The 24,506-nt window shown below is 38.9% G+C and overlaps 1 protein-coding gene across 1 annotated transcript in view; it reads right to left on the bottom strand.

Annotated features, from left to right (window-relative positions):
* The window catches only part of phip (pleckstrin homology domain interacting protein), a 45,714-nt gene extending 28,300 nt beyond the window's left edge, over positions 1–17,414 (bottom strand). The window contains exons 1-14 of the mRNA XM_023277722.3: positions 17,258–17,414; positions 17,081–17,139; positions 16,965–16,994; positions 16,753–16,812; positions 13,616–13,766; positions 12,487–12,585; positions 12,119–12,279; positions 7,853–8,074; positions 6,505–6,605; positions 6,011–6,081; positions 5,442–5,542; positions 4,259–4,299; positions 3,674–3,772; positions 2,271–2,427 (exon numbers count right to left, since the gene is read on the bottom strand). Coding sequence (XP_023133490.1) covers positions 2,271–2,427; positions 3,674–3,772; positions 4,259–4,299; positions 5,442–5,542; positions 6,011–6,081; positions 6,505–6,605; positions 7,853–8,074; positions 12,119–12,279; positions 12,487–12,585; positions 13,616–13,766; positions 16,753–16,812; positions 16,965–16,994; positions 17,081–17,139; positions 17,258–17,297 — 1,392 coding nt within the window. The 5' untranslated portion in view covers positions 17,298–17,414. The remainder of the gene's footprint in view (positions 1–2,270; positions 2,428–3,673; positions 3,773–4,258; positions 4,300–5,441; positions 5,543–6,010; positions 6,082–6,504; positions 6,606–7,852; positions 8,075–12,118; positions 12,280–12,486; positions 12,586–13,615; positions 13,767–16,752; positions 16,813–16,964; positions 16,995–17,080; positions 17,140–17,257) is intronic.
* Between the last annotated feature and the right edge of the window lie 7,092 nt (positions 17,415–24,506).

Raw genomic sequence — 24,506 nt, 5'->3', positions numbered from 1 at the left:
TTAGTCCATTAACACTTATGTACATTTTGTGTCATTGCATTATTCTCTCTGGAAACAAGTTTAAGTTTGTTCTGAGATCCAGGAACTGATCCTGACATGACAGAGCGGACCGAATATTCGGATAATCATTAATAGGGCCCGAACATCCGGAGCCCAGAAACTGCTAATTGGGCCAGCCCTACAAAACCACAAGCTTTTTAGTTGAGGAAGCAACACAAGTTCAAATGAATCTTTACTCAAATATGTCCACATTTTTATTTTAATTCTGGATTTATACACTATAAAATAACCCAGGCTTATCATTTGGAGCTGCAACTAATGAATGTTTTCATTGTCAGTCGATTTGCTGATTACTTTCTTGATTCACTGATTAATTGCCTGATCAATAAAATGTGACATTACAGTAAACAATGTCAATCAGTGTATTCACGTCTTGTTTAGCTGCCAACCCAAAGATATACAGTCTAATGTCATAGAGGAGGGACAAAAATAGAAAATAGGCAAATTTATGAAGTTGCATCAGAGAATTTAAGCTTAAACTGATTAATCAATTATAAAAAAAAAACAGTTGAAGATCAACTTCATAGTCGAGGAATAATCAATTAACTGACCAAACATTGCAGCAGCTCTACTCTAAGTACCGTACATTATCAGGAAGACTTTGTGACACTAGGCACTAGATTACCATCTGACAATAATCCACAGCCATGCTAGCAGCACTGTGGGGCTATGCATTGACTGACTGCTAGCTAAGATACCCACATTGACAATGCAAGCATGGTAAAGACAATCAAGTGCAAGTTTACCATGATCTGCATGTTTAATGAATTGCAGGCTTTTAGTTTGCAAAAAAACACACAATGCAGGTATTTGCTCAAAAACGAAAATGCTGAACAAACTGGAATTTTGTCAAGACCACATTATTTGAAGATTTTCCATTATTGACTGATAATAGAACACTCAGGGTGATCTACCATAATTGGCACGCAACACTAAGCATGCTTGCAGTGTCAACATCAAACATTTCACTGCAGAGTTGTGGAGGGGTGCAGCAGGAGTGCATGTAGCAGGATATCCTCCCAGTAAAGTCAGTGCTTGCAGGGCTGGGAAATCCCACATTCAGAAAGTTTTGCTGCCTTCTGATCACGTCCCTGGGAGAAATGCTGCCCGACTTCAAAACTGTGGCTGAAGTGGTGCCAGTAATAGCGGCGGTTTGTCCATATTTCAACTGTTATTGACTAATTGTGTAAACTTGCATTGCTCATATTTGTGTGTATTAGGCAGAGTGGCTGCAGTGTTTCAGCGCTCTGCTGTCACTGCAGGAATTAAAAAGACAAAAAAATCCTTCATTTGCTTTGTGTAGTGGTGACATGAAAAGTCAGTGTGTGTTCATTTCTTCATGCCCTTATAAATATGTAATCTGTAAGACTGTTCTGTAGATGTATTATTGTGATCGAGTAGTTTTTGAAAATGAAATGCTGTTAAAAATGTCTCATTATCATTCATTTAGAGTACCACCACAGGCATTGATTAAAGCCCTCTCTAAAACCTCATCTCTGTTTATCATAGTTACATATTTAGACGCTTTTTCTATCTTGAAATGATTTACTTCTACAATGCTTTACCTCTATATATTCCCTGCCTCTCTTTCTGCCATTCACTGCAGCTTGAGCACACCAGCTCACCTACAGCTCTGTTAAAATACTATAAAACTACTATATGATGCACAATAGCAAGTTGTAAAATTGTAGTAATTCAGATATACATGGTGAAAATAGTAAGTAATTCTGAAGAGAAATAATGATATAGAAAGCCCTACACAGTAAAATGACAGGATTGACTGATTATATTTGTTACATTTGAAGGTTTGGAAGTCAGAATCTGTGTTTTTGAGACTGCAGTTTCAAGGTGTAAATGCTCAGCCATGACTCAGATTGCTTGCTTCACTCATAGTACGTCTTCTAGCATTATAAAAAACACCATATGGGCATTTAACAGAGAAAAAAAGCTTGATTTTAACCAGAGGGGGTTTATAAAAATTAAAACGGCAGGTAATAAACAGATTATGATGGAAATTTTATAACCCTGTCCATCGAAATGCAGGAGAACAAGAAAGTCTAACACAGCCTCCGGGTGAAATATAAGTTGCATGATTCTTACTATACCATTAAAGTAAAATTTATGCTATAAAATTAATGTAAAATTAATATCTGCTTTGCTTTTGGAATTTAAGCTTATATCTGTGTTTGGGTGTTTTAGTCACTACATACCATCAGGACATGGACCAGATTTCCGGTGATGGAGTTCCACACCTTCAGCGTCAGATTGTTGGCCGCTGTGATCACCGTGCTGTCATGGCGATCCCACGCTACCATGGTAACCTTCAGCTTGGTCACCTTGTCTTCCAGCGGAGGAGGGTTGTACTTCCTGAGGGGAAGATGTCAATGTCATTTAGACCTACTACAGTGCTTGTATTTATTACTTTACACATTAAACAAACATAAGAACAACCCATTAAAATATTGCGAAATTGTTAAAATGACACAAAATGAAAAAGCATCCTCTTTTTAAATTTATTAATTACAAAAGGTTAAAACTGATCACCTGTCTATTCCTGTTGGGGAGTTTATTCTAGATTACCCTCTGTCCTATTTTACACTATTAATGAGCAGCTAGACCTCATCTTTCAACAGCTTTAGATAATTATTCAAAACCCCAGCTGTTACTGTTCACATATGTAAACTGTGAAAACAGCACTTTCAAAACATTATAACACTTTTTGGCGCAATTCTCTGACTTATGTACTCTCCAGACTAGAAGAGAAGTCTTGTTAAGTTAAAGGGCTTACCAAAGACAGTAATATATATCAGTTTGGCAATATTTTGAAGATTGAATACCAATACATCTTCCAAGTAACATCTATTAATATTTTAGTTTGCATTAATGATAGCTTTTTATAGCTAATGTGCTTATTTTGGAGGAGTTATTCTCATCTCAGCATAGGACCTGTTGTGTCTATTCAGAAGAGAAAGATATAAACAGCCTGTCAGTACTATCTCTATTCTCTCCCTGTCAGTGATGCCCACAGTAAATCTATACTCTATCTAGAAGCAGTCAGGTAATCAATCACTATGTCACACTTTATGCCACAGGTGTAAAAGTGCTCCTTTTTTCTTGATGTTAATTATTTATGTGCTGTACATTATGCAGTAGGTCACTAAATAAATGAATGCAGATGCAAGAGCAAGATGCAAATAAAAGCTTTCTGCTGCTGGCACAAATGCCATTAACGTTCCTTTAGCTGTTCCTATATAAATATTTGTACTTTGAAACATTGAATCATTTTCGTCACTTATTACGGGTTGAGGACTTTTGTGCACGATTGATTTTTTTAGAACTGAAACTGACATCATAACCTCCTAGGATCATTGCAGCTCACAGGTCTGAGCTCTAAGCACAACAGCGCTGATGGAAAGGCCAGGCTTTGACAGTCGCGCACACACACACACACACACACACACACACACACACACACACACACACACACACACACACACACACACACACACACACACACACACACACACACACACACACACACACACACACACACACACACACACACACACACACACACACACACACACACACACACACACACACACACACATACCCTGGTAATTTGGTCTGCATGTCCAGCAGAATGCTCCTCCAGCCCTGAGGCTGCAGCTGCCAGATTCGTGCCGTACCATCCCTGCTGCCGCTCACAAACCTACAACACAGATTCATGAACACAGATTTGTGCAATTTGAAATAGAACATTTCAGGTTTCATTAGTACAAGGGTTCCCTCCATCTCCACATATGAACACACACAAATTATATGTGTCTCCACCTCTGCTGCCTCTGCTCCTTGCATAGACAGTCTACCTCCCTCACTGCTTAGATTACAGCCACCCAGGGGAATTACAGCTGAGCTTGTTTTTCCTGCAAACTCCATCGAAATACACAGTTTAACACTCACAGCGCACGATATGTGCAACCATAAGCGTGCGCCTGTGTGTGTGTGTATGAGAGATTGTGTATTAAGAAAATGTATTAGACAGTAAGTAAAGGCGGTGTTTCTGCTGACACAATCAAGTCACATTACAGCACCCTGAGGCTCCATAAAAAACAAACAGTGGGGCCCATACAAAAATTAACAACACCAACTCTGTAGCTCAGACACATATATAAACTCACAACACGTGCAAGCTTACCTGTCACTGCAATGTGAGAATTGGATGCTGTCAACTTTGTCCTAGGTGGAAAAATATGAAAGAAAAGTCAGCACAAGCTTTTTTTCCCCCCTGCCTGCCCAATGATGACAATTTCAAATCATGTTGTTAGCAAAAATATCATAACTCAAGGATAGCTTGGTTGCTGTTTCTGGGGCTTTTTAGTGCATTTGTTCAAGCCATCGTAAATGATGACAACTCTCTATATGACAAGTCGATTTACACCGATCAGCCACAACATTCAGACTGCTGACAGATGAAGTGAATATTGTCCATCTGGTTACAATGTTCTGTTTGGGTCCTGGCATGTTGCTTTGTCTAGCATTACCCACCTCAACATGGTTGCAGACCAAGCACAAGCATTAAAACAGCACTCCCAGAAGGCAGTGGCCTTCTCCAGCAGGACAATATGCCCAGCCACTCCACAAAAATGGCTCAGGGAACTTGGTTTTCACCCAGCCTTCAAAGTCCCCAATCAACTATTCAGAAGGCATACTAGAGCAAGTCCAATCCACGGAGACCTCATCCAACAACCAAAAGACCCAAAGGATCTGCTGTCAACATCCCAGTTCAGGACACCACCAGAGATCCAAAGGTCCACAGTACAACAATTCAAAGCCGTTTAATTGTTTTTCTGGGGTGGGTTTTTGTTATTGTGTCTGATCAGTATAAACCCTCTATAAAAATGCTTTTGAGCAAAAACCAAAGCTTTAAATTTAAAAAAACAAAATTTACGCAGAGGTGTTATTTCTGTTGTCAATCTACTTTTTCCACGATCAAGGGCAAACTTCGCCATTAAAAATACGCTGCTCAAACTGAAGGGAACACTTAAATTATTGTTGTACAATTTGTAGTTTATTGAGAACAAAATGATGTAAGAATGGTCACTGAAAAGGAATATTATTAACCCAGAGGGGGGGATTCACAATCACTGGACAAATCATTGATATCCCAGAAGTTTAGCTGAATTGGTGTTGTATTGTGATCATTAAGTGTCCCCTTCATTTTTTTTAGCAGTGTATACAATGTATTATACACCAGTTTACCCAGCTGATAAACTTGCTAATTAATAAGGCTGAATAACCGCAGAATACTTATACAGTTTTATGCATCTTATTGTACTTTTTTATTGTTTGTTTGTTTTTATTGTTCCATGTTGACTCACTGTATGGGACTCAAGTTCGGAGATCTTCTCTGGTTGGCCTGATCCAAAGTAGTACACCCTGATGATGTGGTCCGTGCTTCCTGTGGCGAGGAACATACCACCTAGACACATAATTAAAGAATTACAATAATGTCCGTGTACCTATTGCATACATGGATTTGTTATTCTTTAAAAGGTTTCATTCATTCATTGTCAGTTTCTTTAATAACATCATCAGTATTTGTCGTGACTTGGGCAAAGTTTACATACTAAACTACTTTTTAAATTTATTATGATTCTACTGTATGTAATAGTTAATATACACACACATTTGTCCTGTATTTTCAGTTGTAAGCTTTGCAAAATTTTAACTAATTTATCAAATGCTCAAGGTCAGTGACATCTCAAAAGAGAAATGCCCTCTAAACAGCTGAAGGACACAGTGAACATTTTCTGAAAACCATCAGGCATGTTTGAGTGTGTCTGTCTGCAGTGTTTTGCTCTTAAGATAAGCCTGGCTAATTGTGCTTTTTTAAAAAAAATTCTGGTCTTGAAGTGTGCATGAAAATCAAAGCAGGACAGAGTGTCACCTGCGCTGAAGGAAGAGCAGATCATCTGGACACCAGGTCTGGAGCGCTCTGTGAATTTACTGGGCCTCTGACTGGAGAAAGATGAGAAACAGAAATTTGAAATGAAGCACACTGAGCTACGAGTTTGTGTGCTTTTAGTGGAACAAGTGAGCATGTTAGCTGAATTTGGATTCCTCTAGCATTGTATCACTTGTACGAAGCAATTTTTGAATTAGACATCTTCAGTACACATACAACAGTAGCCATGAAATAAAGTGAAAAATACTAAATCCCATTTCCATGTATACATATTACAGTCTTGAAGAATCTTCAGCACATGGTAAAGCCGCGTGCAGCACACTACTAACCCAGTGTGGTGTGATTTTCACCAATTAGCTAACAAGCAACACAAACACAAGGAAAATGATGACATGCTGGCAACATGCTTGATGCAAAAAGTGTGAAAACCACTTGTGCAGATGAGATCTTGTACACAGTGGTTCTGTGATTCTCACCCAAACTTGAGCGTCCGTGCGTCCCACTGCCAGAAGCAGATGGTGCCATCAGCGCCGGTGGAGGACAGGTAGCGCTTGGAGCCGCTACAGAGAGGAGAAAACTGCAAACACAAGCAATTAGAGGTTACAGCTCAGTGTAATGGGCGATCAAATGACACTACAGCAAAATAAGGGAGAATTAACCTATATGGGCTCATAAAATTTCCACACTAATGCAAGCTTGAAATACACGAGTGGACAAAATAAACAGAGCTTTAAAACAAATTGATAACAGGCAACACAGAGGCCACAAATAGTACGGGTGATCATAGCAACACAATATGAAACTTCTGCCAGTTAATATAGTTTATTCCTTTCTGCTATAGATCTCCACTGGGGTACAAAAATTATTCAAAACCTGCAGGGTAGTCATAGCGTCATAATGCAAATTTCCGACTATAACACATCCACTCAGGGTAAACTGATCACTGAGTAGTCAGGCCACATCCTACATGATCCTTGCTGCACGTCATTCCCCATGTTTCCTATATATTTTCGCTTATACCATCAAATAAAGGTATAATATACCTCCTACAAAAAGCAGAATCATAGAACAAACACTGGCGTTTCATTACATGATGGATTTCAGACAAGTATGCCATCTCTACTTAAAGCTAGAGTATGCAGGATTGAAGAAACAGCAACAGTGAGGTCAATTTTGAAAGAGCACTAAAAGATGCACAAATACTACAGCAAATGGACATGATGGATGTCAAGTTCAGGTGGAACAGTAAAATGTGGCTGCCATTCTTGTGCTATCTGCTCCCCAGCTCTAACAATGTGTCTGCCTGGCTTTGTCAAAGACTCCAGTGATGTGCAATGAGTGCTTGCAGGCAGGCAGTTGGTTAGGCAATCCAATCAGAGTGGCCTGATTAGACAGTCTACTGCCACAGATAACAGATTTTTTTCCTTTTTAACATCAGAGCACATGATTTATTGATTGCCTTTGAGTTGCAAAGAGATTTTCAACATATACAAGAAAAAAATGCTCCTTCCATATTCTTGCTTTGACATGTAAAACCTACAGCGGATTGCAGCTTTGGCTCGTCATAACATAAATATTGGTGGTAGTATGATGACAGAATACAAAACAGAAACAGATACAAGCATAAAATCAAACAGCACACAAAAATAACAACAAAAACACCAGCTAGCATGCACTTTTATCAGAGTTTCTGTCCACTTTGAAAGAAGCTTCTACAGCTGTTACAGACTAGTACACACACCGATTACACTAGTGGCTTTCAATCATCCTTTTGGGGCGATCAACTACATACACAGAAACCCAACACACCTACAATCCTCTTACCTGTAGTGAGGTGATGGAGGCAGCGTGTCCCTCCAGCACAGCCAAAGGGGCACAGGTTTGTAAGCACCACACTCTGATGGTTTTGTCGCAGGAGCCGGCAGCGATCATGGTGTTCTCATAGCTGACGGCCATGTCTGAAATCTCAGCAGCATGGCCGCGCAGAGTCGCCAGCAGACGCCCGTCATCTGTTCCCCAGATCTTCACAAGGCAGTCATCTGAGCCCTGGGAAAGAAAGAAAGAAAGAAAGAAAGAAAGAAAGAAAGAAAGAAAGAAAGCAGCGCCAACATGACTATCAGACATGAGTGAAGACTAGTGTTAGACATAGTTTGAGGAGCGTCTGCTTCTGGGCATCCCTTCCAGTATGACAAATTAAACATGTCAAGTTCAAAAGGACTTTTAAAATACATCTGGGCACACTTCAGCTCTAGACTGTTAGCAGACTGACAAACTTGGAAGACAAACAGAAGATGAGAATGAGAGTCTCCAGATGTTAAAAAAAAAAAAAAAAAAAATAGTTGTGTGATTAATTTGCGCTGGGACAAAAAGGAACAACGATCATTTCACTGCGCTGCATTGTCAGTGCATGCACACACAGACTAATAAAACAGTATCATTAATAAGAAAAACACTGCAACTGGCATGTAAACATATTTACCAGGTTATCTTAACAGGATAAAGTAACAGTGAGCATTAACTGGCAGACTGCTACTGTGCTGTGTAGAATATTTTAGTCAGACTGTTTGATTCAGTGCATGCACCTGTAAAGACCCAAAGCTGCATTTATGTACACAAAGAGCAATTCAGTTGAATGGAAAAACATTCAAGTACACTAATTACTGACTGATTTCCACTCACTCACAGGATAAACTGTACATTTAAATGACCAGTAAACACACTGTGTAATTTTAGGTTGATGGGAAATTCATACAAATGTTTCCTCAAGCTGCTACCATTCACCCACCCAAATGATGCACCCATCATTTGGGTATTCACAATGATGGGGTAAACATTTTACCACAAACAGCAGGTAAAACAAACCCACTGACAACTACCCAGACAGTGCAGGACAAAGATTTTTCACACCACTGTGAAATAGGCAGGCCTGCACTCTGTATGCTCTCCACTCTGGCAGAAATAAAGCAGAAGTGCACAGAAGAAAATAGAGTCATCTCAGACTGTGGAGGAAAAACAACTGTATTGGCTGAGGCTTCCCTAAGATGTCAGAAGATGTCTCATTTGACAAAAATGGTTTTGGTGATTTATAGAAAAAAAGCAATATTAGATGGGAGGCATTCTTAGTGGCATATAGAAAAGAAAGGAGCACAAAGGAATACATCTGAAGAGCTAAAGGACAGTTAATCTGCTAGCCTGGAGGCAGCTCCTTAAACATTCTTTAAATGCACGACCAAGACCTCAATCAAGACATGAAATCCGCCTTTGGGGACTCGGCTGAGGATTCCTGGCTGTGATCCAAATTGTTGGGGGTTAAAGTGTTTGTGATTCAACATGAAGACAAATCCATCTGTGCCTTGATTAAGATCTCAGCATAGTCTTTCAACCAACAGGTAACATCATCAAAATGCAAAAACACAGAGGAACGTGATCAAGGATTTGAGAATGTTATTTTGAAAAGCTGACTAGAGATGTCAGGGCGTAATGTTTTGTAAATTTAACAAATGCATGCATTTAAAGAAGAGTTGCTGAGATTAATCTGTTAGCTGTCAACTACCAATTAGCAATAATTTAATGATGGCTTTGAATAATGTTTGTGTAGAAACAAAGGTCAGTATTCTCTTGATTCCAGCTTGCTAAATGTAAAAACTTTCTGGTTTCTTTCCTGCTCTGTGACAGTAAAATGAAGGTCTTTTGATTGTGGACAAGAAGACATTTGTCATTTTGAGCTTTGAGAGACAGCGATTTGACATTTTTTTAGCATTTTCTGACATTTTATAAATCAGAAAATGAAATTAAAATAATGAGTAGCAGCCCAAATTCAAATAGTAATTTCAGATAAACTGTGGGTGAGACAGTACTAATGGTATCAGATCAGAACATTCTTAATAGGTGCAAAGCATTTTAGAAGACAGGCCATGCAATCTGCATCAGCATAGTAGAGCTGAACAACTGGTTTTAAATCAAAATCTGAATTTGAATCAATAAATAACAAATAAATAATGAGACTAAGGTATTTAATTATGTCTAATTCAAGCAGATTGAAACTTTCAGGACGCTGCTAGTCATGGTTCAGGCATGCACGCTGTGGTTCGCTGACATAAGCCCGTTATTTAATAGCCACACCTCGTACATTTTGCAGCGTCTGACGCAGAGTTTTAAACTGTCATGTAAATAGTTTGAACAAGTCATTCTTCCTTATGTGTCACTGGCATGTAAACACATTCAGCAGATGATCTTACCAGGACAAAAAAAATATCAGTGAGCATTGCCAAGAGATTAACAGGCAGACTGCTACTGTTGTCTGAGTATATCTTTGTCAGATTGTGTTTGATTCATCACATGCACCTGTAAGGACCCAAAGCTACATTTATGTACACAAAGAGCAGCTCAACTGAATTGTAAAAATATACAAGTACACCAATTGCTAACCAATTTCCACTCGTTTAATCTGTAACATCATGTACTGGATAAACTGTACATTTAAATGAGTGTTAAACAAAGCACATCACATAAGGTCGTCCTTATGTGACGCTTCTGACGGTGTCTCGTGATTATGCTCTTTCACATGCTTTAAATCTATTAAACAGTGAATACTGAACTGATTTATTTTTTTTTTAATATTGCAAATGAATGCACAATTAGATACTTCCCCAAATTATTCACTCGCTCCTATATTTTAAAGAAAAGCGAGATCCCCTCTCTTTTGGATAATAGTTTATTCCACTGCGAGTAGAACAGAGTCTGACTTGAGCTGTTGGTCTGTATGGCCTGATCAAAACCAGTCTGTGAGTGATTTAGAAAGAGACAAATTACGAGTGTGAAAAGATGGAGAGAAAACTGATACGCCCCAATGAGAGCTGCTCCTAAAAGGCCAAAGAAAAAAAGCCAAAGACTTGACATAAAGTTTCCTTACTATTATAGATGTTAACTACTGTCACAGGCCCAAACAATCCATACCAACTAAGTCTTAATTTGTCCTCCTCAGTGGCCATGATAATGAGCTGTGAGCTATTTTCTAAAGCCATATTACACAAATCAATAGCAATCCATTGTTAAAACAAACACACATGCCCCCACTCATTGAACACAATGATCAGAGTGAATATTTAGCCAACGCAAAATAATCAGTCTGCCCGCAACTGCAGCAAACCCAGAGTCAAAAAAAGACTGAAGAGATCCAAAAATAAGAAAATATATAAATAAAAATGATCTTCTGATGAAAGGAGACAGCGAGAGAACAAAATGAGCGGAGAGAGAGAGAGAAAAAAAAGAGGGAGAAAGGAGAAAGTGAGGGAGACCAAGAATGAATTTTAATTCTGGCACTTAGCCAGCACCTCAGAGGAAACATTTTCTCCAGTTATGATGAGAAATAGCAAGAAGAGGGGAGGGAGAAGAGAGGAACAAAGGCAGGGCAGCAAAGGATGAGGAAGGGGGAGAGAAAAAGAGAGAGATAACAGGAAAAAAAGAGAGAGACAGTCAATCTAACCCACCCTCCTCCCTCTCAGCAGCCAGCCATTTTTAGAGATTTAAGAAGTGAAAGCTGAAAATGGTGTACAGCAGCAGGCAGTGTTTGACTCGAGGATCCAAACAGACGGACAGCAACATTAAATCAACACTGTCTCAGTGCTGGGTCAATATTTAACACGTTACCAAACGCTGTACCTTTATCACAACTGCATAGTGGAAAAAAGCAGCTAACACAGCACATGTGTACGATCCAAAGGGCAGAGGTCAAATTCCTTCCCTTTAAAACCTAGGGAATCCCTCCTTTCCCTTCTTTAAAATATCATTACCGCAAAGTTGTGTGAATTTTCTCCCCTGCAGGTTGTAGCCGTGAGTCATTGAGTACAAGCATCCCACCGCAGTTAGGTAAACAGTAATTACCTCCTACCAGAACCGTTCCTACATGGAATACAGATGCTTGGTAAGCAAAAGACACCTTGCAGCAATCAAACACATGCACGGCGTACAAGAGGTGACTCTAAATAAACTGCTATCGAGCAGCAGCAGACTAAATAGACTCCTTAAACGTCACGGAGAGGCGGCTGAGGTCAAAGTCGCGCCGTGCATGCAGAAAGATGCGGCCTTTACCGTGAAGATGCGTCGCCCCGTCCGGTCGAAGGTGACGCAGTACACGGACGACAGGTGACCCAGGATCCTCTTGTGCATCTTCATGTGCTGGTACACGGCTGTGGGCACCAGCTGCCGGAGGCGGTAGGAGCCGTTCAGTCGACGGCCGTAGCTCGTCTCCACTGGGTGTCAAAAAATGACAAATAATTCACAGAGGAATCAGAAACACGTCCAGAAAAGATTTTAAAGAAATTGGAAATGTGTGTGCAAAAGTACACTGCGATTCTGAAGCATCACTGTCAGATACAATTGCTGTGGCAAACAAAGACAGACTGGATATAAAAGGCACAAACAATGAATAAAAAAATAAATTAAAGTGTTTTCTTTACCAATATTAGGTGGACTCCCATAGATAATAGGCGGCTCCGGTGGTCTTCCACAATGTAACGCTGCCAGAGCCGAACCCTTCCACACAACATGCTTGCAACCTGGAAGAAAACAGCACAATGCAAATCTGAATTTGAATCTGAATGTGTGTACCTCCATTAGAAAATCTTCAAGATACAGATTGACAAGATAGAGGAAGTAAACAACTTCAAGTTCTTACATCCACAACTCCAATTTGATGAACATTGTGAAGAAGTTCAAACTCAATTGTTTAATCAGGCGCAACAAACCCACTCAAGCAGCCCAGTTATTTATGCACTCTGTGATTTTGTGTCATTTTTCTTCTTGTATGACAGCACAGGCTCAAGCATCACCATCAACATTCAGACACCTTACATCCTTCTGCAGCCAGGCCCTGACAGTCATGGACAAAAAGCCTGTCCAGTGGCATCACTATCACATCCTGAAAAGGTACAATTTACATAGCTCTGACAGATTCCTTTTTTTTTTTTTTTTGTCAAATTAGTCTTCACGTGCGTCAACAGTTTAGCTCAAGAGCCTCTTTTCACATACATCCAAAGGCAACACAGTAGCAGTTACCCCTCAAAAATGGCTGTCAACTCTAGAACACACTGTCAACTCAAATGTGAAATATAAAATCTTTCACAACAAAGGTTAATGCCTGGCTAAAGGCAAGGCAGAGTCATGTTTAGCTTTTTTTTTCCCCCTTACAAATCATACTTAGTGCATTTTGTTCTAAATATTTCATTGTACTTGTGTGTCTGTAGAGTGCTGTGGTTTTACGAGAATGAAACAAGAGTATTTTAATTGCAGTGTGTATGTAAAAAGCCAACTAGGGACAAGAATTATTTTAAACCCTCTGTGCATGCTCTCTATGTTATGATTAACTATGTTAATCTGCATCATCCCTGTCAAATTAAATTCAAAAGCATAAACACACATCCATCAGATGAACTGCTCTGTATGCACACACTTCTACTCGCATGAATTACTGCATACACACAAGATCTGTTAGTCTACACATGGAAGCGGTAATAGCTGCGTGAGTGGGTGTGTTCGCATGTGCGTATCGTAAAGCGGCTCGTGCACATGTGCTGTACGTCCACTCACTCTTGCTGGTGCGGAGGAGATTCTGCCTGCCGGCCCCCAGCAGGCTGGTGAGTCCAGGCACGCTGGCTGGGACCTCCCTCTCCAGCAGTGGGCAAACTCTGGAGCAGACCTGCAGCAGGTGGTCTGGAGTGATGTGCCTGTAGAGCTTCACCTGAACGCAAGAATACACTCACTTAGGTGTGGAGTCGGGCAAATTAGTGGGAGCAAGGTGGCGAAGTAAAAAGGAACACGTGTTCGAGTTAAACTCCTAGTCACACAGTAGAGATTAACATTTGTGCACCAAATTTGAAAACACTATCAGACACTTCGGGAGATAAAAACATTTAAACTAGGTCCTAAAATAGTAAGGAATTTACAAGCAACTATGCAGACAAAAGGGGTTTGTTTTCTGCCTTGTGTCCATTTAGTTTTAAGATCATAAGCCAACACGAGAAAAAATTATTTTTAGCAAAATTAGAAGAAGCAAAACACAAGACAACCACAAATGCCTCTTGGATCACTAAGCATTTGCAGCGAATTTCTAAAATGCACCCTTTTACCGACTGTAATCTCGAAGGCTTTCTATAGAAACAAACGTAGCAGGGGTAATAACAACAAACACAATTTTATATGAACGCATTCAGTGCCAAACTGCATCCATCATCATTTCAAACACACAACAAGCATTCTGTCTCTATATTCTGACAAGAAAATTATTAATCAAATATGAATTCAAATTAAAATTCACATCACTGAATGAAAAAGATGCAATCTGCAGCAAAATGAGGGCTGAAATCCAGTTGCATTTTTTTGTCTTTTCAGTGAATACAGCAGCGTAGTACAGCAGCAGCAGCAGCAGCAGAGAACGGGGGGTGTGGCATGCAACACAAGCATGAAGCAGAATGAAATGCACACTGTTATAAACACACAGCGCCTCTGATTCCACTGACACATGGGGACACTCCTGCATGGCCTACTTCTGAAGAAACACACACACGCACGGACGACTGGAAGAGCATGCGATCCACCACAGGATGAAAGAAATGAAGGGAAAAAACACAGCAGCATGCAGCAGGGTGTTTGTTACAGGAAGCAGCACTGTTTGAAATGTATTAATTTCACTCAGACATGCGGTAATCAGCTTTGTTTGAGACACATCTGATTTAAATATCTGAACGGGGGTCAAATCAGCTTGAAATTAAACAATTATTTCTCACACACACACACACACACACACACACACACACACACACACACACACACACACACACACACACACACACATTTTCTTCATTCCTTTATCTGACACTGATACTAATTCTCTGTCTCTGTGACACACACACACACACACACACACACACAAATAATGACCCCTTAATTGCTTTCAACATCCTTGCTGGTTCAGAGACGTGATCTGTGTTTCTAAGCACATATCAGCTCCTCTCAGGTACGACGACACACACACAATAACTGAGTGATGTGCAATAACAATTTGCTCCATTTTCCCTGCGTCTGAAGGGGAACGGATAACATTGCTCCGGCCACCACAAAGCACATGGTCCCTCACACCACTGCAAGTTACCCTGGGGTGTGCTCAAAATACACCTCTAAATATCTTCCACCTAAAATATCACAGCCTCTTATGTGGATTTATTTTAATTAAAATGCATCCTGTGTTAAAAATTGAAATATCATTAATTAATAATTTGGTGTAAATGCATTTACTGTCATAATGAAGACAGGTTTCTATTTTCTGTTTTTCCCTCCACATTTTAATCGTGCATTGTGCTCCTGATCAGTCAATTCAAAACGAAAATAATCATACATCTAATTAATCCGCCTTAATTAATTAGCCACAATTAATATTGTTAATTATTACAATATCATTTGATTCCTCATTGTTGCCCAACCCCCTTCAGCGAGCAGACAACCACTGACAAAACACATCCACACTGGATCCTTCTGCTTCCTAAACACCCCTTTTCTCTTTTTTTTCTCCTCCTCCATTTGGTCTAATAATTAAAACCCCTCCGCAGTATTTTTTTTTAATACGGGAAATTATGCACAATAGACAGGAGGCAGGCTGAACGGCTGGGGATGGGAGGAGGAGGAGGAACGGAGGAGCCCAGCGAGCCAAGCAGGAAGAGAAAAAAAAAACACACGAGCAGGCAGAAAGACGCTGTCAATAATTTCTTAAACGTAAAGATTTACATGCTGCTCAAGCCGCACTTCATGCGCCTTGGATGTTCATCCATGTGCGTTTTGGGTAAGGGGTGGAAAATCCGCACACATGGATGCTTTTGTAGACTAAATAGGCCATAGGTCATTATTTTTATATTAATCTTAAATTTAAAACTCATAAAATAGCATAACAAATGGGGACGCATACTTCCAAGCGATCAGGTTGAGAAATAAATACGAACGCGATGATGGATTCTCTCCACGCCCCCATGCGTAAAAAACGCCGCTTTCAGGCAAGTCCCCTGTTTGTTTACATGACAATTAGTGCTTCAATTAATAGATTATCAGATATCAACTCAACGTTACCTCGCATCTTCACATCTCCCCTCTTCAATCCGAGCCTGCACCGCACTTTCCCTCCTCTCCAGAAAATAAAACTGCTCTCCAAAAAAAAATAAAAAATCCACAAAGCAAAGCCAGCAGCAAATGAGAGCCGAAAACTCCCCAGCTTTACTGAACATACTGTTTATATTCTCCCAAAAAAAGTCCTGTTTTCTAACTCTTGCCCCCTGTGTGTTTTCAACCCATGCACACAAATTATGGTTTCTTTGCAGGACAAGAGCGCCTCCATCTCTCTCTGGCTTGTGGCGCAGGGAGTCCCTCCTCCGGATCCTGGCGCTCCTACACCACAACACTCATGACGTATCAACATTTCACACACATTTTCCCAACAACTATTACAACCTTTTGGACATGCATGGCACCAAAGTACGCACGGCACTGGCGCACAAGGAGGTTGGGACCCGAGCCCCCTTTGGTGCTTTGCAAAAAAAAAAAAAAACACAATCCCGACCTGCAGCCTAGTCGCCCTGCAAAGTGCTGTTTTTTTCCTCCACCACCTGATTTAAAAATTGCGGGAAATTCAATTTTTATTTTGCTCTCTAAAAACTTTTTCCTCAGTTATAGAGCTCCCTTACCAAATTTTCGTACGTCCCGGGGTGTTCCTGCCCCGTCCAGTCCAGCCTTTTGGGCAGCAGCTGAGATGGAAAAATAGTGTCGACTGTGATCATCCGGTGTATAAATGCGCAGAGTGATGTTTTAAAACGTTAAATGATAAAACAAGAGTAAAAGCAACATGACAAAGTACAGTGCGGAGAGAAGCATCTCTCTCGTACTGCTGACTGCTTACCTCCTTCTCCTCCACCTCCCTTATCAGGGTCTGAAAACGGCATAAAAATACAAAAATTACACTTCATGACAATCTCGGACATGTTATAAATTCACCCGAAATGCAAAAACACCAACCTCGGCTGCTTTTTGACACGGTCCAGCTTCTAGAAATCGGGCTATTAGGAAGTACAGTTCTGGTATGGTTGGAGGGGGAGAAGAGGACGGGAGCTGCGTTAGAAGAGGGCACCGAGGAAATTGGTGGGGGGGATATTACAACAACCATGACACATTTTCCGAACCCTTTTTACTCACCAGAAGTCAACTGCGCGATGTGTGTACTGTCTGAAGCCATTTTGGTTGTTGTTTGCCAGGGCAGCGCCAGAGCCTGTGTGCTGGGTCTAGGTGGCTGCCCTGTAGCTGTCACTGTTTATCCACCAGGAAGAGGCTGCCTCCATTCAGCTCCGCTCGCACTGAGTCCCGGCCGCGTCCGTGTAGTCCTCCGCCTCGGCGACAACTAGTGCGCGCTGGCGACCGTTACCCCGGAAAACGCCGCTTTCCTCCGGTAAAAGGCGAGCCACGTCGGTATATTGTAACTCATTAGGCATCGCGGTGAATTTTAACGGCGGTTATTTTCTCGTCGAGACGCGTTTATTCAAATCCCCCTCCCCCTCAAACAGGAAAAAAAAGAGCCCTCTGCGGAGGAATACGAGCGGCACGCCGCCGTTAAGGGGAGGTAGAAATGGCAGCCTGCTAAAGGAGAGGACACTTTGCTGCAGAATGGCTGTAACTCCGTAGCTACCTCATATTTATCACGTTTTATCACTCATAACGTCGCATCTATGTAATTTAAAATTCGCTTTAACGTAACTCCCGTTGTGTTTAGCCTACATTTCTAGCTGCGGATGTAGAATATGGCGTTTGAGAGAGAGAGAGGGATTTACAACCCGACCATTACAGTTAGCTTCTTTTTTTCAAAAACAACGTAGCGAGGTAACTGCTAATTTTTTCGTGTTTCTCGTCGCTTTCAGCTCGTCGTTATTGTGCAACAAGATGTCTAACCTAACACACCCACTCTCTCTGGTGGGGAAGTCGTCCATTTCTCTCTTCCAAATACTGCCAGGCAGTAAAATGGGGGAAGGGTTTTGGAGAAGAAGGGGGGAATGCAGCTTAATGAATGAAAAACCCTCCGTGAGTTACAGCAATTGAATGGCAATGATGCAAGATCCAGCATCGAGGAAGACTGTAAAGGGAAATACACGAGAGCACACTTTGTCTGTGGTCACTGCACAGCTGTGAATAAAAGGGAAGCTGCACTTTATTTTTTTGGCAGTCAATTAATATTATCCTATCATTTTTATATGGCATGTGTATTATAGTTCAATTAACAAGCAGTTAACCCGGGAAAAACAACCCCCAGCATTTTTCCTGAACCCATAAGGTATTTACTGTTCTATTGGAACTTTATTTGTATGGCACAGTGTAAACAGCAACTTAAAGTGACCAAAAGAACTGATAAAATGCAAGAGCCCATATAAGAAGTAATAAATAGGTGTTATACCAGTAAAATAACACAAAACTGCATAAACATAAGCCCAGAAAGACTGATTTCAATATGTTTGATGCTATCAACTGAATCAGATGATCTGACCTCTGGAAATTTATTCCAGAGGTGAAGGCCGACGACACAAAACAGCATCTTAAAACATCTCAGTTCAACATTTAGGAGACTAAAGTTAGGTCAGTATTTTAGAGATCAGGGTTAAGATTTAGAGGAAGCATACCAACAGTCAGGAGACCTAAAATCTAAAAGCAAAATCCTAAAATGAAGAAAGAGCCCACAAGGAGCCTCTAAGTGGAGGAATGTGCTCTCTAAATTTAGTTTTGGTGTGAAGACGTTACGCTGTGTTCTGGATCATCTGACGTTTGTTACAAGATGTTTTTATTAGCTCAAGAAGAGTCAAAATCTGCAAGAAATAAAAGCATGAATAAATCGTTACATGGACTGAATATTTTTACATTCAGTTTCAAATTAACCTGCCTCCTAAGTGAGGCTAATACTGTGTTTTGTTACAGCAACCATATTTACAGGGTGTACGTTAAATTTTTTATTTTTATTTCTCACTTTCACCTCAGCATAAACTAGGGCTGCACAAGGAAATATACTAACATCTAAATAACAGAAGCAGCAATTATTTAATGAAGGTCAAACTCACAGCATATAATTAGAAATGAAGCAACATGGTGCTACAGAAAAGCCCCGGATTACAAATCTTATTTTTCAGATATAACGGAATGCGTTTGCTACAGACCAAAGCTAAAATCACATGATCGTTTTCAGATTTTCTCTCGGTGGGAGCAAATAAATAAACTATTGTCCCTAAAATTGTGACTCAATCATAATATCTGTCAAAACCATTATGTGATTTTTTTTCATGTTGTTCAGCCCTGATCTCAACTGTGTGAATGTGTTAATTAAGATTTACTCGAACACTTCATCGTTGTACACAATATAATGCTTCTGATCTAATTGCATTATTTCGGAAATCAGAAACACTGCTATGGAAACCGCTCCTGTTCATATATCTAATTTAAATCCTGTGCAGAGACTTAAGTAAACAGATGAGCAAGATGCTGATAATATGCAAAATCAAAAATAATATATCAGTTTGCAGGCACACTTGGGGTATTTGTTACACACTTAGTGTTTTGCTAATTGAAATAGAATAATTCAGGTTATTATAGCTAACAAGGTGTGACTAATAGTGTGAATAAGTATATGTAATGTATAGCCAAATTATGAATGGACTAGCATTTGTTAAGCTAAGAGAGACTTGTTTTCCTGCTCAGTGCTGTGTGTAAATATAATTTTTGTGATTTACATTGCTCTATTGAACATTTCTGGATTTATATTGGCAATGTGAAGCACAAATAGTACAGATAATATCACAGATGTACAGAAATTCGGCAGAGTAGCTACACCACCTACCAGTTTTCCATATCAAAAGCATTCTGGCAGAACGGTGGGTGTTACACTTTATTCTGAGAGGAAACACAAGTCATATTTTAGTTTTTGTGCACTGACCATCCACTGAGAGAGATTTAGGACATTTATGCCAAGTGTAAATATCAAATAAGGCCAAATTATTTTCTTACTAGCTGCGTTTGATCACAAGTGAAGTTGACTGATGAGCAATTTTCCTTACAGAATATGAACTAAAATCAGGTCTTATAATGGAAAGTAATTAAGTACATTTACTTAAGTACTGTACTTAAGCACAAAGTTGAGATACCTGTACTTGAGTATTTCCATGTTATGCTATTTTATACTTTTACTCCACTATTTTCAAAAGCAAAATAAGATAAAACGTTATTAATTCCGAAAGAAATTCTTGTGCCAGATATTGTTCAGAAAAACAAAATGACATAACGTAGGAAATGCAGTGATATTTGAGACAATGAATATTATAACAAGCTTGAAACATACAACACAGCTGCAGATTAAAACAATATTTACTACCTTTTTGACTTATTCCAAAAAAACAGGGTGTAGTCACATTTCACATGTCTATTAGTTGGTAAAAACCTCCGCTAAACACAGATTTTTTTTCCCTCTAAACTTCTCACATGGTTTCGTTTAATTCAAATGATCCAACATCTCAGCAAAAATCAAAGATTAGAGAAAAACTGAAAACATTTGTGGATCAGACCGTTGTTTTTTTCTTCCTTCCTCTCCCATTAATCACACTTGGAGACCTCTTTAATTGCATTTTGCTGCTTTTACTTAAGAAAGACTTCTTGTATTGGAACTATATTAGTACTTCTACTTAAGTAGAAGATGTGAATACTTCTTCCATTACTGCTTCAAACAGCTCAATCACTGGTATTTCATGTGTTGCCCTGAACCCTCCAGTGTAAATGTATTTGTGCAGGCTGGCACGGCCACAAGGAGGCATCCTCAGCCTGCGTCACTCCACTTAGCACAGGGCCATAAAGGAGTCAAAGGTTATGAGTACTGACAACAAATGTTTCTTTTACTATAAATAGGAATTCACTGTTGAAGTAGTGGCCATATCAGAAGGGACCATTGAGCTTTGAGCTTATCTGGACACAGTCCACCAGAAGACCATTTGTTTGTAGGGTCAATATATAATTGTGGGACTTTTTGTAACATAGTTGACAGGTATCATAGTTGACATTTTTGCTGTTTTCAGGCCTAAAATCAACATGGCCGCCTATAACCAAACACCACATGAAATTTTTAGAGAAAGATTCTTCTAAATATTATATATACAGTTAAGTAAAATTAAAATTGAAAGTTATTTCTAAAGATATTGTAGTAAACCTGTTGACTACTTTATATTAAATAACTCAGAAAGCCTTGGAGTCTGGCCAGTCTTTTCTTCAGGAGGAAATGACATCATGTGGAGCAGGTCATGTGATCTGGAATTAACACACTTCCTTGAGAGATGTTTTTGTAATGGGGAACTTAGTGGAAAGTGATTTCTGGGACACAGATACAATTTGTTATTTTGTGTTATAAAATAAAACAAATGACCACAGAAAAACACAAAATGACTCAATGAGACACAAAATTATCACAAAAAGGACAAAATGACCACAAATAGACTAATAATGTCCAAAAATGACCACAGAGAGACAAACTGACAAAGAAACACAAAATGACCAAAAAAGGCTCAAAAAAACACAAAATGATCACAGAATAACACAAAATGACTAAACGAGACACATAATTATCTAAAGGTACACAATACAGAGAGACACAAAATAACTACAAAAAGTTGCAAAATGACCACAGAGACTCACAAAAGGACCACAAAAAACCTAAAATGGCCACAAACAGACTGAAAATGGCCACAAAGGGGTACAAAATGACCACAAAAAGACCTAAAAATTCCACAAAACAGACTGAAAATGACCAAAGAAGAAACAAAATGACCACAGGGAAACAACGTGAGCAGGTCATGTGATCTGGAATTAATACACTTCCTTGAGAGGTGTTTTTGTAGTGGGGAACTTAGTGGAAAGTGATTTCTTGGACACAGATACAATTTGTTATTATCCATATAAAATTTGATATATTGCCAAAAAAGAAATATCCGTCATGATTATTTCAACTTAATAAAATGAACACAATCAAAACAATTTTTGAATCAGCTCATTTTATTATTGTTTAGCTAATTAGAAGGTGGTTGTTATTAAATTGGGACGGTTATTTAGTTGACATTTTAGTGATATCTGGTAATTTTTTATTAATACGGGATTGTTTCCATAATAAATAATTATGGAATTTATAAAGACATGATCATAATGAACATAAAAACACTAGTGTTTTTGATTTTTAATAAAAATGTATGCAAGACATATCCCATGGACTTCAAAAGTCCCTCAATTATATATTGACCCGGCTGCATTTTTGAGAATGTTTAAACTCGCTCAAGATTTATGATCTTTGACCAAAAACATCCACACCCTTCACCAGACTGCATCATGTAGGTTTTATTGCATTTTACTGCACATATGCTGCAAACAGTGACGGTTTAAATGGATTCAATAGTCCTTCCCAGCATGTAAATCTTTCAGAAAGGCAGCAGTTGATGTTATTAGGATTCTGATGTCTTCATGTACTTGTTGAGTGAAATGTGTAGATCTTTTGCTAAAGTAGACATAGCAAAGGTTGCACACAGGAAATATTTCTCAAATGGTAAAATTGCTTTTCTAGAGACTTGAACTAAGATATCAATGAAAGCAAAAGTATTCACTCTAAATACTACATTCCAATATAAGCACTACATCTTTTAACATTCTAACTGTCTTGAGATTTCATTATTAACTGCAAACCACCTATCTTTTAGGTTAGGTTAAAATGTCACAGCAAACTAAAACCCAACATATTTGCACACTTAAGAAGAATCAGCAAGCGTCCTACATTCCAGTTATTTCAAGTAAATTAGCATTATCTGCAAAATTAAAATATAAAACTATTCATTACACACCAAAATGGGCTCTGTCAGCATTCTCTTTTATATATTTCATAATTTTTAAATGTTTTTCTTCTGCTATTACTGATGCATCAACATGCAAGCAGCATTTAAATGTTGCAGCTGAATGATAGGAGATCTTTTATACAGATTTAACTCGTTTTATAAGCTGTCAGGTGGCTGATTTTACTGTATATCAATTCATTGTGTTTTCTATCAGTCATTGCATCAGGATAGGATTTACCCCTTAACATTCACTCCTATTTTTTTGTTAAAATCAGACTAAAAACTTGAAAGCATTTTGTCAGTTGGTGCCTTAGAGGGAAACTAGTGTGCAGCACATGTGCTCTTATAAAAGGCAGAAACACCGTTGATGCAATGGAAAGTGTAGCTTGTTTTCAAGTACTACAGCAACTGAGTGTTACCAAGAGCATCAAGGGATAATTCTGTCATGCAAATATCTATATTTCACTGTCAATAAGTTCTTCTAGTTGCTGAGGTTTCCAAAGTTGAATTTAATCATCAGTATTGTAACATTGTAAAAGAACACATTAGGATCTGTAAAAACACACAATTTTGGATGTAGACATTATGCAAGTTTCAGCCTGTTTTATTTTTTTTCCACACTCAACATGTAAATTAAAAGATTTCTGTAATTTTAGTAGATAGCATCTGTACAGGAAATCCATAATTTTATTATTTAAAAATGATTTACCATCTTTCGGTCCCTAATATTAATAATGTTTCTTTCAAATAACAGCAAATATTTTAAATTATGACATTTTTCAGTTGACTAAAATGTAGTAAAACAGTTTACCATCATGTGTCTTGCAAGAAAAAATTATTATTTTTAAAAATGCAGATTCCTGAGTTGATTTTCTAGTTCTGATTATCGAACTTTTGGGCCTTTTATTTATTTTACAGTGAACGTGTAAATTAATGCTTTTTTAAAAATGTGATTTAACTGGATATTATCTTTAACATAATAGGTAAAAATCTATTAGGGAAATACTTAAAACATTATTTACCCCTCTTCGAGCCTCAATATACATATTTTTTCTTTCAAATCATAGAAAACACCTGTAACAATATTTTTTGCCAATTTAAACTTTACATTTTTATGTTGTAAGAATAAAAGTACAGATTATTGTTTGTACTATATCTCATGCGGTTTTATTCTGCATGTACTTGTATCACGTATGGGTTAAAAGGTCACTTCAGAGCAATATTTATACATATTCAGCGCTGATCCACACATTCCCTCTGCTGTCAGATCACATTAAAAGGCATCATATTGTTGACCGAGGCTCCTAGTGTTGCATTTTAATTTGTCCCTTCAGTGTGTGTGGAAATTTGGATATCACCTCTCCACACATCTGCATGCTAAAATAAATGATCTGGCCATTGGTTGGTGAGTGTGAGTGACAGTTTGTCCTGCAATGAAGGGTCGTACAGTTTCACAGGTCCCACCGTTTTGGCAAATGCTGACCTTTCACTTCCTGACGCAGCAGTTGTATTTAGCTCAGCCACGTGCTCCCGACGACCTCACACACACATGCACA

The sequence above is a fragment of the Amphiprion ocellaris genome, chromosome 12 (assembly GCF_022539595.1).
Source record: "Amphiprion ocellaris isolate individual 3 ecotype Okinawa chromosome 12, ASM2253959v1, whole genome shotgun sequence".
Lineage (NCBI taxonomy): Eukaryota > Metazoa > Chordata > Actinopteri > Pomacentridae > Amphiprion > Amphiprion ocellaris.
The sequence above is the reverse complement of the archived record's forward strand: the minus strand, read 5'-3'. Positions and strand labels throughout refer to the sequence as shown.